Consider the following 13,842-nt stretch of genomic DNA (forward strand, 5'->3'; position numbering starts at 1 on the left):
TCACGCCCCCCCCCCCCCCCCACCTCCCCATTGCCAGCCCTGACCCTCGCCTCTCCGCAGGGGGATCTGGCACCGCCACCACAGCACCAACAACAGCGGCCATTGATGGGGGGGGGACACGGGGTGGATGTGGGGGGGACACGGGGTGGATGTGGGGCACACACACGTGTCCCCACCCCAGTGACACCGAGCCGGTGGCAGCCCCAGGACCTGGCAATCGTTAACCACAGCGGCCTCATCAGCAGTCAGCTCACGCGCCCGCCCGGCCGGGGTCGGGCACCGGGATGCTTGGGAATGACCACCGGGATCATGGCTCCATCCTGGAGAAACCCTCAACCCCCCCCACCCCGACACCCCCTGGGACCTGCCCTGCGCCCTCTCCATGTGTTCTGGGGGTGCCGGGCTGCGGTGCGTGGGGCAGGATGCATTTACTCACATTCCCGGGATGGTTATGGTAATGGTCAGGGCACAATTGCAGGCCCTGTTCCGGGGTGCCCCGGTGCTCAATGTCCTTCTTGTTCAAGGACGGTTCCCTCCTCCCTGCAATCGTGGGTCCCTTCCCACGCAGCAGGAGCGGGGTCCAGGGGATGCCAAAAATTCCCTGGTGCCTATAGGACACGCTCAGCCTCCCTAAAAGTCCCCTTTGTCCCCCCCCAACACCTTCCCGGGGCTGCGGGGCTGCAAAACCCTTGGGTGTTTGCAAGGAGGGATGGATGCAGCTCAATGCAGGACAGCAGCCAAGGGCGCAGGGTCGGGGCACAGCAGCAAACACCAGCTTAGAAAAAACCACCTTTATTCACCCATTTTCTGTAGAAGGCACTTAAATAGGCGCAGGCTGAGCCGAGGGGAAAGGCACGGATCTGCTACTGCAGCACCGGGTCCCCATCCCATAAAGAACATCCCTCCCTCGTCCCCAAGTCACCCCCCCAGAGTGTCCGTGCTGCCCCCAGCTCTGCTCTGCACAGGGATGCAGCTGGGCATCCCCCAGTTCCCCATCCCACAGGAGTTGGGGGCCAGAGGAGGGTCTGGACCGGCAGCCTGATGCTGGTGGCACCGGGCCCCATGGGACGTCTCGGTCCCAGTGGGACTTCACAGCTCGTCCTTCGCCACCACAACAGCAGCCGGTGATTCCTTCTCCATGTCCGGCAGCAAATCCCCCTCTTCCGTGCTGAAAAGCATCTTCACCAGGTCATCCGCCTGCACACGCTCCTGTGGGGCAGCCCCACAGGGGTAAGCATGGTCAAGCACGGCCATTGCCCCCCATCCCAGGCCCACACGCTGTGGGGAGGGAGCTTACCCGCTCGCTGTGCCGGGGGTCCAGGGTGAACCAGAGCGCGATGGCGCAGCGCTGGCCCTTGGTCACGGCTTTCACCCCATGGGGGTTCTCCGAGCCGGAGGAGAAACCCACGGCACGACCACACTGCGGCTGAACCTCCGCCTGCCGCCATGGGGCACCCCGGTTGGGATGCACCCCATGGGCAAGGGGGGGGGATTTGGTCCCCATGCTTTAAGTTCATCCCTTGCGGGATGGTGGGTTGAAGGGGACAGGGCCAGCAGGCAGGAGCTGGGTTTGGTGCTGAGCTACTTACGGTCTCAGTCTTGGCATCCAGCTCGGTGAAGTAGAAAGCTCCTCCTTCAAAGTCCCCGTTGAGGTAGAGGATGGCACTGAAAGGAGCAGGAGGTGACAACCATCACCACAGCTCCAGCACGAGGGTGAGGCTGGAGCTCCCCCAACACCCCAGCAAGAGCCAGAGGCAGGAGGGCACAAGCTGGGCTGGCCTCCCATCCCGCTCCTCCCAGCCCATCAAACCATGGTGCCCTCAAGTGGTAGACACCACCAGTACCTGTAATCCCGGAAGGTGTAGGCTGGAGGCTCCTTCACACACACCAGAGCCTCTGCGTTGAGGATGCAGTTGTCCACGTGCACCTCATGGCTGTTGTCGCTCCGGCCTTCTTGCTTCTCTAGAGTGGAACAAGAGCTGGCACATCAGAACCCTTTATCCCTACAGGACCAGGGTCTGTCCCCAAGCATCATGGGCTTGAAGGTGATAAGGAAGTCACCTGCAGCCCAAAGCCCTTCCACTTGCTGGAGAGTGGACCATGAGATGCCGTTTGGGTGGCAAAAGCCTCCGTTGACTTGTCCCATGACATCTCCATGGTCCTCTCCCAGCACCTGATCCCAAATGCTGAACGGCACGAAAGCACCTGCCCCATCGGAGGCAACCACCAGAGCTCCCCATCTTCCCAACCCAGGCTTAGGAACAAGCTCCCCACATCATCCTTTTGGGACACGGACCAGCCATGAGGTCTCCAAGGAAAGCTCATAAACCACAGGACCCCGGCTGCGGAGAGGACCCAGACAGGAGGCTGAAGGAGATGTGCTCCTCCTCGGGGAACGCTCACCATCGATGGCCGTGCGGCACACGAGGTGGGAGTAGGAGAAGTGGAGCGGGACCTCCAGGCGGAAGTAGGACTCCATCATGTGCCGCACCTTCTCCGTCACGTTGTAGTAGAGGTAGGCGCTCTGCAGGGGCACTTTGCCCTCCTGGCCCAGCTGCAAGGGCACGGGGGACATGGGCTCAGGCCAGGCGGGTTGGGCAAGCACATCCCTCCGAACCCCTTCTCCCTTCTCTCCCAAGCCCCAAGTCCCTCCTCCCTCCCTGCAGCCACCCGAACCTTGAGGGCCTTGAGGACCGTCACGCCGTAGAAGGTCTCACTGGGGGTGTGAGGAGACGTCTTCCCACGATAGCCATCCCCTGCTGAGGCTGCTGCCTGCAAAACCCAACCGGTGTTACCAGGCTGGCTTCAGATGGGACCTGCAGCATCTCCTGGCCCAGCCCGTCCCTGCGCTCACGTTGGTGAGCCTCTGCAGCTCCCGGCATTCCTCGGCAGAGAGGACTCCATCCACCACCACGCGCTGGGAGCCGTTCAGAGCCTTGGAGGTCATGGTGACACTGGCTCCTTCGTACACCAAGGGGCCGCCTGCGGAACAGGAACAGACACAGCGATGGGTGCCGCCGACCCTGGGGTACAGCGCTGGGTCCTGCCACCACCCGTGTGGAGGGACGCGAGCTCACATGGAGGGCCCCAGCCCACCTCCCCTCCCGGCCCTCTGCACCTTCCCGGATGAATTTGCTCATGTCAGCAGACTCCTTGGCCTTCTCCTCCACCAGCGTCTCGATCTCCTTCATGAGGTTGCCGATCTCCTCCGAGATGCGCGCTGCCGTCTCCCGCTCCGCCCTGGGCACATAGCGACCATCAGCTCCCCTATCCCGTTGTCCCCACACTGGGGGGGCACCAGGACGAGGACAGGACAAGTTGTCTCCAGGTGACAAAGCCCCGGTCTCAGTGCATCCCTCACACCAAGCTTCTCGGGATGATCTACCCATGCCCATCAACCCAAGGGCTGATGGGGAGCAGAGTTCTGCCTTCCAGCAGCCTCTTCCAGCCCAACACCAAAACCAGCAGCTCCATGGCCTTTGGCTCAAGCCCCATGGGGGAAGAGGGGAAGGTCCCGTTGGTCCCCACATTGGGTAGGCTTGGCCATCAGCTTGGGAGTGCACTCACTTTTGTTTCTCTCGCAGCCTTTTTGGTATCACCTCTTCCGGTGTCCATGTGTCCTACAGCCAGAACAACATCATCATCATGAGGAGCTGGGTGAGGATGTGGCTGGGGCGCAGAGCCTTCATCCCCTTTTCATCTGCCACTGCATCCTGCCTGGTCCAGCTCCACTCACCGGGTCCACGAAGGGGATGCCAAAGACATCATAACTGAAGAAGAGCAGCTCCTTCTCCATGAGGCTGCGCTGGCGGTACGCCTGGATCTCCTGTGGGATGGGCAGAGGTGCAGGTGAGGGCACGGCACGGGGGCTCTGGAAAGACCCTGACCAAGCACAGGAGGGTACAGGGTTTAACACGAGTCCTGCAGCCCTTGCTCCAGGCCCTGGCTTCGCAGTCCCTCTGGCAGACGGGAAGCAAGTGGCTTTCCCCATCCTGCATGAGCTTCCCTGTCCCGTGTGGACGAGCACTGGGCAGAGGATGGGGGAGACAGAGGCACACGTGCCCCTCCTGCAAGAAGCTCTTTAGAAGCAGATTCCCTCTCCTGCTCCAGCTGATGTGGGGCAGAGACCTCCATCCCTGCCTACCACATCCCAGGCAGCACCTGAGCATCCGGATCCAGCTATTTCGAAGGCAAACCCTCTCCTCTTAAAGCAGTTTCACCTCAGTTGTGGAAGTGTGTAGAAGAGGTGGGCTCTGATCCTCCTGAAAAGCCTCTCCCACAGGAGCTGATCCATTGTGCAAGCCACCAAGCCTTCACTTGGCCAAAGATATTTCACCAGGGATGCTCTTCATCTTAGCTATTTTCCAGCTTGCTGGGTCTTGCAGCCCTCTTCCTCTTCAACCTTGCCAGGTGGACCAGAGCAGACCCCAAAACCTCTGCAAAGGTCCCCAAGAAGGGGAGAAGACATCCCTGCAATGGCTCATCCCAGCTGGTCACTCACCTCTCGGGGTTGGATGGGTCCTGCCAGGTTCTCCCCCAGGACTGCAGTGTAATAGGCCAAATTCTGGTTCATCACCTCATCGTTTGGGAAGAACAGCAAATAGGTTTTGGCACATTCAATGGCTTTTTCATAATTCCCATCTGCAAAGAGAAACAGGGATGTCAATTATAGAATCCCAGCCTGGTTTGGGATGGAAGGGACCTTAAAGCTCATCCAGTTCCAACCCCTTGCCACAGGCAGGGACACCTTCCACTAGAGCAGCTTGCTCCAAGCCCCATCCAACCTGGCACATCAAGAGCATCAGAAGCAGAGCAAACATGGATATGGAGGAGAAATAAGACAGAAAGTCCTTGCTGTTGTTCAAAGCATCTCCCAAGCAGGGCAGGTACCCTGGAGCAAATTGCTGCTGCCACAGAGGCAACATTACAACTCCAAGGAGCTCTCCTGCCTCCAAGATCACCTCACCACAGCTTGGGTAGGTTTCTTGCTTGCAGAACATCTCAAAGCCTATTTCCAGGCAGCAAGACCCAACCATTCCCAGGCTAACCTGCAATTTCCAGCCACTTAAGCACCCACTGGATGCACAGGATTCCAGTTTGTCAGTCTTCTTGGATTTCATGGGGGTTTTCCACTCCTTTTGGAGAAATTTGCATAGAAACAGTTTAGATTTTTCTAAGGAGGTAATAACAAAGTAATAATTAAATTGGGTGCATTTGGGTTATAACCAACTGTTCTGGAGGGGAGGTGCCTCTGTGGTTTGGAACAAGAGGTGGAGAGAAGGCAGAAGGAAAAAAACAGGCTTCTGCAGGCTGTTATTTCACTTGGAAAGCAAAGCTGCTGGGGAATTGGGCATCTAAAGCAACGTGGAGGGTTACTGCGGCCAGGCATGCCAGATCCGGATCTCCTGCAGAGCACTGCAGGCTGCAGGAACGTGCCTGTGAGAACCTCGTGAAGTCCAACAGGTTAAGTTGAAAGTCCTCCACCAGCATCAGTAAAGACTGGGGAACGGATGGGTCCAGAGCAGCCCTGAGGAGAAGGGCTTGGAGATACTGATGGACAAAAAACTGGCCTGACCCAGCAGCGTGCACTCACAGCCCAGAAAGCCAAGAGTATCCTGGGCTGCATTAAAAGAAGAGTGAGCAGCAGCTCAGGGAGGGGATCCTGCCCCTCTGCTGTGCTCTGGGGAGACCCCCCCTGCAGCCCTGATCCAGCTCTGAGGCAGCAGCACAAGAGGGACGTGGAGCTGCTGGAGCGAGGCCAGAGGAGGCCATGGAGATGCTGCGAGGGCTGGAGCAGCTCTGCTCTGGAGCCAGGCTGAGAGAGCTGGGCTGGGGCAGCCTGGAGAAGAGAAGGCTCCTGAAGGGGAGACCTGAGAGCAGCTCCAGTGCCTGAAGGGGCTGCAGGAAAGCTGGAGAGGGGCTGGGGACAAGGGCCTGTAGGGACAGGCCAAGGGGAATGGCTTTAACCTGCCCGAGGGGAGACTGAGATGAGCTCTTAGGCAGAAGCTCTTCCCTGTGAGGGTGCTGAGGCGCTGGCACAGGGTGCCCAGAGAAGCTGTGGCTGCCCCATCCCTGGCAGTGTTCAAGGGCAGGTTGGACACAGGGGCTTGGAGCAAGCTGCTCTAGCACAAGATATCCCTGCACCTTGGGTTGGATTGGATAATCCTTGAAGGTCCCACCCAACCCAACCCATTCCATGAATCTATGGATTCATGAAACCTATGATTTCTACCTATGAAGAACAGCCCATGCAGAGCACAGTGTCCAGCACCAACGGCCAAGGGAGGATGGGGCAAGGAGCTGCTTACTGTTGTAGTAGGCAAACTGCAGGTAGTTGAAGTGTGAGGGCAGGAAATCCTCCAAAGGCTTCTCCCGGCCGGGCTGCGAGGCCAGCTCCGTAACGCAGCCCTGCTTGCAGCTCAGCACCTGCATGTAGTGATCTGGGAGAGAAAAAACCCTGTGTCATCACTTCTGGTCACCCAAGGGCTGATGGACAGGACCTAGAGGGGTCTCCACTCCCACCTCTTACTTGCAGCGGTGGGAACCCTCAAGGGTGGTGGTTGCCCACCTTTGCCATCCTCAGCCTCCCACCCTTGGATCCTGGTGACCCTCTGCTGGCTCCTCTCCTGTTTTTCCACATCCCTCTGGACTTTGAGGGATTCCTGGGCATCACCCCCAGTGCCGAGTGTGCACACTCCTACCACTTACTGGCCATACACCTCCTAGTGAAACCTAGGATGGGGCTTGCCCTCTCTGGGGACCCACCACCCCCAGAGGTCCTTAGGGACCTCTATGGGGACAACCCCCCCCCCAGCACTGTCCCCAGCTCTCGGGGAAGAACACAGCCCATGCAGCTCCTGCCTGTGATGGCCTGGAAGAGGTCTGCGTTGTACTCCAGGTAGTTGTAGCCCTCGTAGTCGTAAGGTCCCTCGCAGAACGCGCGGCACTCGGTGTCCGCCACAAAATACTCCTCCAGCGCCTTCTCCAGGTGCAGGATGGCAGCGCCCGGTTGCTCCTCTGTGTAAAACCGGACCCCGAGACGAAACTCGCTCTGAAGAGGGATAAGAAAGGATGAGGGGAGGCTCAACACCTCCCTCTATCCCTGTGCCTTGTCCCCATGGGACTGACCTCGCAGCATCACGAGCTTGACGGGGCACGGTGTAACCTGCCCAAGCCTAGCAGCGGATGGGTGTTTTCGTGGGGCAGGGGGTCTCACCAGGTGGGGTTTGGCCTCCAGGTCGGTGAAGTCATCCTCTCGCACACCCGCCATAGCCTGGTAGTACTCCAGGTTCTGCCTCATCTCCTGGTGCCCGGGGTTGGCCATGAAGAAGGTGTGAGCCGCTGCTGCCGCCTGCGCCGGCCGGTTCATCTGCACGGGATGGGGCCGGGGTTGAGACCAGAGGGGACCCCGGTACCGGGCCATGGGGGGGGAGCAGTGGAACGACAGCAGTGATGGAGGGGGGGGCGGCCCCGGCGAGCTCCTACGTGGCACTATGGGGAGGGCGGGACAGGGGCGGGCAGGGCCCGGGGCCGCCGTCCGATCCCCCTTGCCCCGCCATCAGCGGGACTCACACCGGCTCCCGGGACACGCCGCGGGGATCGCCCCATCCCCGTTCCGTCCGTCCCATCCCAACCCATTGCCCCGGCTCCGTGATCCCTCCGGGCATCCCGCCCATCCCGTAGCAGGCGCAAGAGATCCCCCCGCACCGGGACACCTCCTCTCCCTTCCCGGTCGGTCCCGCTGCCCCCCGAGGACCCCCCCAACACCGCCGGTCCCGTACCTTGAAATAGGCGACCTGGAGGTAGTTGTAGGGGCTGCGCTTGCTGAACTCGCGGTCCAGCTCCTCGGCCAGCCGGTAACGGGAGGGCTCGGCGGGCCCGCAGCCCCGCAGACAGGCGGCACGGCGCAGCAGCCCTCGGAAGAAGAGCAGGTCGCGGAGCACCGGTTCGAGCTGCAGATCGGCCCCCTCCGCCACCCCGGCCGTGGCGTTGGCGCAGAGCAGGCGGCACCGCACCAACCGGGCGCGCACGGCAGCCCGGGCCCGCAGCGCCCGCTCCATGTGCAGCACCACGGCGGGCCAGTCCCCACGGGAGTACGCCTCGGCACCGGCGGCGAAGAGAGCGTCCGGGGGCTGGGCCGGCAACGGGACCTCTGCCGGCCCCAGCCCCGGTACCACCCCCGGTACCTGCCCCGTTGGCGTGGCCGCCCTGCACCTCTCCCAGTCCAGCCCAGCATCTCCCTGTTCTCCCTTCAGTGACTCCCAGTCTGTCCCGATGTCTCACAGTCCACCCAAGTGTTTCCTAATACATCCTGCTGCCCTTCCCAGTCCATCCCAGTGTGTTCTACTACCCCCTAGTGCCTCTTGGTACATCCTTATGCCTTTCGGGAACACCTCCCAGCCCACTATGTACCCCAGAGCTTCTCAGTCCACCTAAACGATTCCCTCCAAGTCCTGCTGTCTCCTCCAGTTGCATCCCATTGCTTCTTGTTCTATCCCATTGCCTCCCAATATGTTCTATTGCTCACTTTGGCTGTGTCCCAGCATCTCCAGGCTTCCGGGGTGTCACCCCACTGCCTGGGGGTACCTTCACTGCCCCACAGCTGCACATGGGGCAGCTCTTGCATCACCCACAGCCCTCACAAAGCCTTGAGTGAGGTCCTTGTCCTGATCCTCGTTCTTCTTCCCAGGCGGACGACTTCATCCGGGCCAATGCCTGCAATAAACTGACCATCATCGCCGAGCAGATCCGGTGCTTGCAGGAGCAGGCTCGCAAGGTGAGGAAGCAGCTGCCAGCAGGCTCGTGCCTCCTGCTTGTGAAGGGAGGGAGATAAGTGAACTGCCAGACATCGGGAAGAGCTCTGACCTGGGTGTGAATCGTGGCCAGGAGCCAAGTAGAGCAGATTCAGGGAGGAAATCGGGCGGGTTTATTGTGTGGTATCAGCTGGGGATGGGGGGATTGTTCCTGGTGCTTTCCCCAAGTCCTGTGCATATCCTGTGTGTTAAGGTGGAGAAGCAATGGCTCCTCCAGCTGAGGTGTCAGGGAGGACAGAGATGACTCAGTCTGGGGACACACTTGCCCCTGTAGTGTGTGCTCCTTTGGGGGGCTCGGTGCAGTGGGGTGATGATGGGGCTCTAGGTGGTTCTGAGCCCCTGGGAGGGATGAGCTGTTACCTGGCGGTGGGTTTGGCTTTCTAGCTCATCCCAGTTCATTTACTGGAGCAGCTGGCCTTGGCAGCAATGCCAGCAGGGCCCAGCTGTGCTCTTCAATTCACACTTGACCCTCAGGAGTGAAATCTCAGAGCCTGAGTGGGAAGGGATCTGCCAGTCACTGCGACTGGCCCGCTGCCATCGAGGCTGCCGTGTCATATAATCGTTCACTGGTGGGGCCGGAGCCGTGGAGCAGTCAGCTGTGGAGCTGGGGAGATGAATCCCTCTTTGTTTGCTGTCCCTTCCCTTGGGGACCGCAGCAGGGAAGCTCCCAGGATATGGCAGCTGTGTATGGAGTCAAGGAACGAGTCCAGCATGTGGTGGGGTTGGACACAGGGGTGAACCTGGGGCTGTGGTGAAGAGGGCTGTGATGCTTGAAGGTAGCTCCACCTCTGTGGAGGGCTGCAGGAGCTCTGGGGCCCAGCTGACAGGGGAAACTGGGAGAAAACTTTATCTCTTTGGGAAGCATCTCTTGCCTGGGGCAAGTCGAGATCTGCTGCATGAAGCCAGACGTGCACTGGGGAGGATGAGGCCTCATGAGCAGCGTGTCACACGCTGCGTGTCAGGCTCTGGCTGAGAGGCCGTGGCGTGGTGGTGTTTTATTTCAAGCGTGGAGATGTTATAGTTGGGCTTTTTTAGGTCTTGGATGAAGCTAACCGAGATGCTGACCTGCACCACGTGGCTTGTAACCTCGTGAAGAAGCCAGGAAACATTTACTACATGTACAGGCGGGAGAGTGGCCAGCGATACTTCTCCATCCTGTCACCTAAGGTGGGTGCTTACAGCCCCAGAGGAAGCAGGGAGGGGAAAAACTGGTGTTTCTGGTGCTTGGGCACTTCTGGACCTCAGATAAAAGCACCAACCTACCAGGGGCATTTGTTGGTCCCCTGCTCAGCTGATGTTTGTCCTTGGTCTGAGTTCCTGTGCTGGTCTCAGAGCCAGATTGTGAAGTTCTCTTGGTGGATGGTGGGCGAGAAGATCTTGGTGCATGAATTCTGCCTTTTGGTCCCAGTGGCACTTCCTCTAGAAGTTAAGAACTGCAAATGTGCCCTGGGCCTTCCCTGACTGCTGTGGCTGCCTGGTGCAGTCTCCTCCAGTGCTTCAGCCCAGAGAGTGTTTGTCTGCAGCTTGGTAGAGTGCTCCTGGGGGTGTCCTCCTTCCAGGCCACCCGTTTTCTTACATGCAGGGGGAAGGCTTCAGAAGGAAGCACCAAGCATGTAGAGCAGCTCTGTGCAGGGCAGGGAGATCTTGTATCCCCAGGCCTCCTGTGCCAGCAGCACTGTAGCTTGGCCTGGTCTTAGTCCTCAGGCCTGGCTAAACCTATTTTGAGATTAGAAAATGGGGTGATCACACAGCTGGGGCTGCTTCAGAGGTGGCAGGGTTATCCAGCACGGACAGAGGGACAGCACAAGGGAAGCTGAGCAGTGACATGAATCTCTCCTTTCTCCTCCAGGAGTGGGGGACCAGTCCCCATGAATTTCTGGGTGCCTATAAGCTCCAGCATGACATGTCCTGGACTCCGCTGGAGGACTTGGAGAGACGAGATGCTGAAATCAACATCCTGGAGAAGCTGCTGAGCAGCCAGGCAGCGCTGCCCCCATGCACTGAGCCCAACTTCCAGGGCCTGACCAAGTGACACAGGCACCGTACAGGACCCCCAGAGTGTGAGGACACAAGGTGCCTGCGTGCTGCCAAAGGCAGGGCAAGGAAAGAGACCGAGGAATGAAGATGCTGATGCTGCCAGTACTTGCTCTGTGCTTTAAGGAACCTCATTCTGCATTCAGCCTTACTGGATTTTCTAGTAATTGAGTAATTTATTTCTTTGATTATGCCAAGCTGTAGTGAGAGGTGGAGGAGATCAGGTGGAGGCAATTGCAAGAGGACTTGGGGCAAAAAGCAGAAGTGCTTGGGGCCAGTGTGGTAATGCCCTGAATTACGTCCTGCCTGTCCAGCTCTGGTGTTCCTCACTGTGACTGCCTGTGGCAGGATGAGTTCAGGGCTGGGTTTTCCCCCTTGTTAAAATTCACAGGGAGACTTTGTGGCATGTGGAGCTGCTCTGTGAGGAGGTGAGGTGGGAATGCGCTGATGGAGATGTCCAGGTTGGATCCCAACATGTACCATCAGTCTGGTTGCTCCTTCCCATGACTTGTTCACCTCCTTGAGAAGACAAGATAGTCTTATGTGCTGCTCAAGGCATTGCCTGTGCACACTGGCCTTAGTGCATCTCCTCTGCTGGAGATGTGTGAGGGTTGGGGGCTGCTTGTGGAAGGGGAATTATGAGTCCACCAAGTAGACTTGCGGTTGGGCTCCATAACATCCACCTGCATTTGTGGTTGGGCTCTCCTGCCTTCCAGGGTGGTGGTGGAAGAGCAGTGTCCTCTGTTCTCCATGGCATGGCTCTCAAAATAATCTCTTCAGCTCCTCTAAACTTCCTTGTTCCCTTTCTAGCATTGATTTGTTTGTCTCACACAAGGTCCCCAGAGCATCCTGCTCCTCCTGGCCCTTGCCTGCTGCTGGTAAGGATTTGGGTGCCCCATTGGAGTCCTGCAGTGTTCTCCCAGATCACCCTCAACTCACACCTCTCCGTCTTGATGCCTGAACCTACTGCTTTGGGTTTGGTGCTGCAGTCGCTGCCAAGGGGAGGGAGGACCTCTCTGCACCCCTGCTACACCCTGATTGATGCTGGAGGCTGCTGGAAGCACCAGTTCCCTGTGGGAAGAGCCATTCCCTGCAAGGGTTTGAGGCAGCTCCTTGGCAGCCCAGGGGTGATTTTGTCCTGGATTTTCTTCTCCCAGCTCTGCTCAGCCCCATTCCAGTGTGCCTGGTCCTGGAGTCAATGAGGGACATTTCAATCACCTTTTCCCAGTGCCCTCCCTCATTTGGAGCACAAGGGCAGATTAAAAGCAATGTATGATTACTATTATTATTATGAGGCCAGGGTATAGTTAATTCCTTATCGAGTCCCAAGTGTCTTAATTTGATGGTTCTTTCCCTGCCTGTTTCATCGCCCCAGGTCTTATTTTACTGCATGTCATTAAATGTGAACTTGGAAGGGAGAAAGTTAATTACAGCATGGGCTTTGCCACGGTGCTAATTACAGCAACATCAGAGACCTTCACATGTGCTCATTTATGCTCCTCTGGGAAGAGGGGATCCCTGCCCCAGTTTTACCTGTTTCCCATCATGAAAATCCATGTGCAAAGGGATCGGGGTGATGTTCAGAGACCTCCGTAGCTTGTGATTTCATGCATTGGGCTGTGGTGGGGTTTCACATCTCAAAGAAACACCCTGGCCCTCTGGACCCCACAACCTGTCCGTGTCCTGCAGTTCCTCTGGGTGCCGGCAAGGCTTTTGCTTGGATTTGGCCCAGAAAAGCAATCCCACCATGGCCATAGCTTTGTATGAGAAGGTATCAGGAGGCCAGAGGGGGAGGTGCTGGTGCTAGTCTTCATCCTTGTGTTTGGTGCACTTTGCACTGCAGGGAGCAGGGATGCAGCTGCTGAATGGTCCTGCTGTGGTGCATGGAGGTGATGCTGGAGAGGGGGGCACCATTTTCCCAAGCAGCTTGCCCAGTGTTGCCATCTCAGCTGGTTTTGGATCTAATTAAACCCAAAGAGGCAGTGTTGGAAGTACTGGGAAATGCCTCTGCAGAGCTCAGCATCCCATCCTCAGGAAAGTGGGCAAGGATGGAGCTGGAGGACAGAGGTTGACTGCCGAGGTCTGAGCTGTGTCTTGCTCCTGTGTGATTTTCAAGCCTTTCATTTCAGTGAGTGTGTGCCCTCTGCGTTGCTTAGAGCAGCCACCACGTAGGTAGGGAGTGAACACAGCAGAACCAGAGGCTGGTGATGGTTCCTGCTGCAGAAGGCAAAGAAGAGGTGAAAAATCACTCATCTCCTGCACGGCTTCGTTTCCACTCAGGAGTTCATCTTGAAGAATCATTTTGAAAGCATTCCTCTCCCTTTGCTCTTCCATGAGGACTCAGGGCTGCAGTGAGCATGGTCCGAAGGCAACTGCTCACTCCTAAGTCCACAGGGATGCACGGTGTTTGCTGAGGGCACAAACGTGCTCCTGGCACCAGTGGCATTGGGCAGAGCAGGTTTTGCTCACGCACACATAAAGGCTCTTCAGGAGGATGCTGTTAACATCTGATCCAGCCCTGGGTGCCCTGAGACCAGCAAGTTGTCTGTTTCAGGCTGGATTTTGGCTCCTGCTTCTCAAACTGGCAGCTCCTGCAGGTTTTCCCCCCTGTGCTTTTGTTCCTGAAGGGTAGTTTTGATTTTCTTTAACTTTTTAGGGGGGTTGATTATAACCCCTCATGAGTGCACGCTGCACCCTGGAGTCGTCCCCTGGCCAGGGGGAGTCACTCAGCAAGCGGAGTTGTGGCTCTTTGGTCCTTTTGGCTTCAGCTCCAGGGAGAAGGAAAAAGGAAGAAGGAAAGTGTGGAATTTGGAAGCAGGGATGCAGGGGTGCACTGCGTGCTGTAGGGGAGACTTTGTGCTCTCAGTGTGGTCCTGCAGCCCTGGGGTGCACACAAGGGGTGCAGATGCCGGGTAGGGGGGTTCTTTGGCTCCTGGGTTGCACACAAGTGGGTGCAGATGCAGGCTGAAGGGGTTCTTTGCCCCCTGGGGTGCAC

At 58.1% G+C, this 13,842-nt stretch overlaps 2 protein-coding genes across 2 annotated transcripts; one reads left to right on the plus strand and one right to left on the minus strand.

Annotated features, from left to right (window-relative positions):
* Positions 1–1,039: 1,039 nt before the first annotated feature.
* Positions 1,040–8,203, minus strand: P3H1 (prolyl 3-hydroxylase 1). The gene is made up of 15 exons (XM_057430766.1): positions 7,782–8,203; positions 7,217–7,369; positions 6,862–7,051; positions 6,309–6,440; positions 4,502–4,641; positions 3,737–3,826; positions 3,568–3,620; positions 3,119–3,240; positions 2,855–2,982; positions 2,677–2,772; positions 2,404–2,554; positions 1,845–1,962; positions 1,590–1,665; positions 1,298–1,438; positions 1,040–1,209 (listed from the first exon to the last, which is right to left on the minus strand). The coding sequence occupies exons 1-15, from the start codon at positions 8,058–8,060 to the stop codon at positions 1,090–1,092; spliced, it is 1,989 nt and encodes a 662-aa protein (XP_057286749.1). The 5' UTR covers positions 8,061–8,203; the 3' UTR covers positions 1,040–1,089.
* CUNH1orf50 (chromosome unknown C1orf50 homolog) lies at positions 8,059–11,003 on the plus strand. The gene is made up of 4 exons (XM_057430776.1): positions 8,059–8,182; positions 8,658–8,776; positions 9,849–9,980; positions 10,663–11,003. The coding sequence occupies exons 1-4, from the start codon at positions 8,059–8,061 to the stop codon at positions 10,843–10,845; spliced, it is 558 nt and encodes a 185-aa protein (XP_057286759.1). The 3' UTR covers positions 10,846–11,003.
* Positions 11,004–13,842: the final 2,839 nt, after the last annotated feature.

Source organism: Pezoporus wallicus, unplaced genomic scaffold, assembly GCF_028554395.1.
Source record: "Pezoporus wallicus isolate ANWC-B61680 ecotype Strahan unplaced genomic scaffold, APGP_CSIRO_Pwel_v1 contig_11693, whole genome shotgun sequence".
Taxonomy (NCBI): domain Eukaryota; kingdom Metazoa; phylum Chordata; class Aves; order Psittaciformes; family Psittacidae; genus Pezoporus; species Pezoporus wallicus.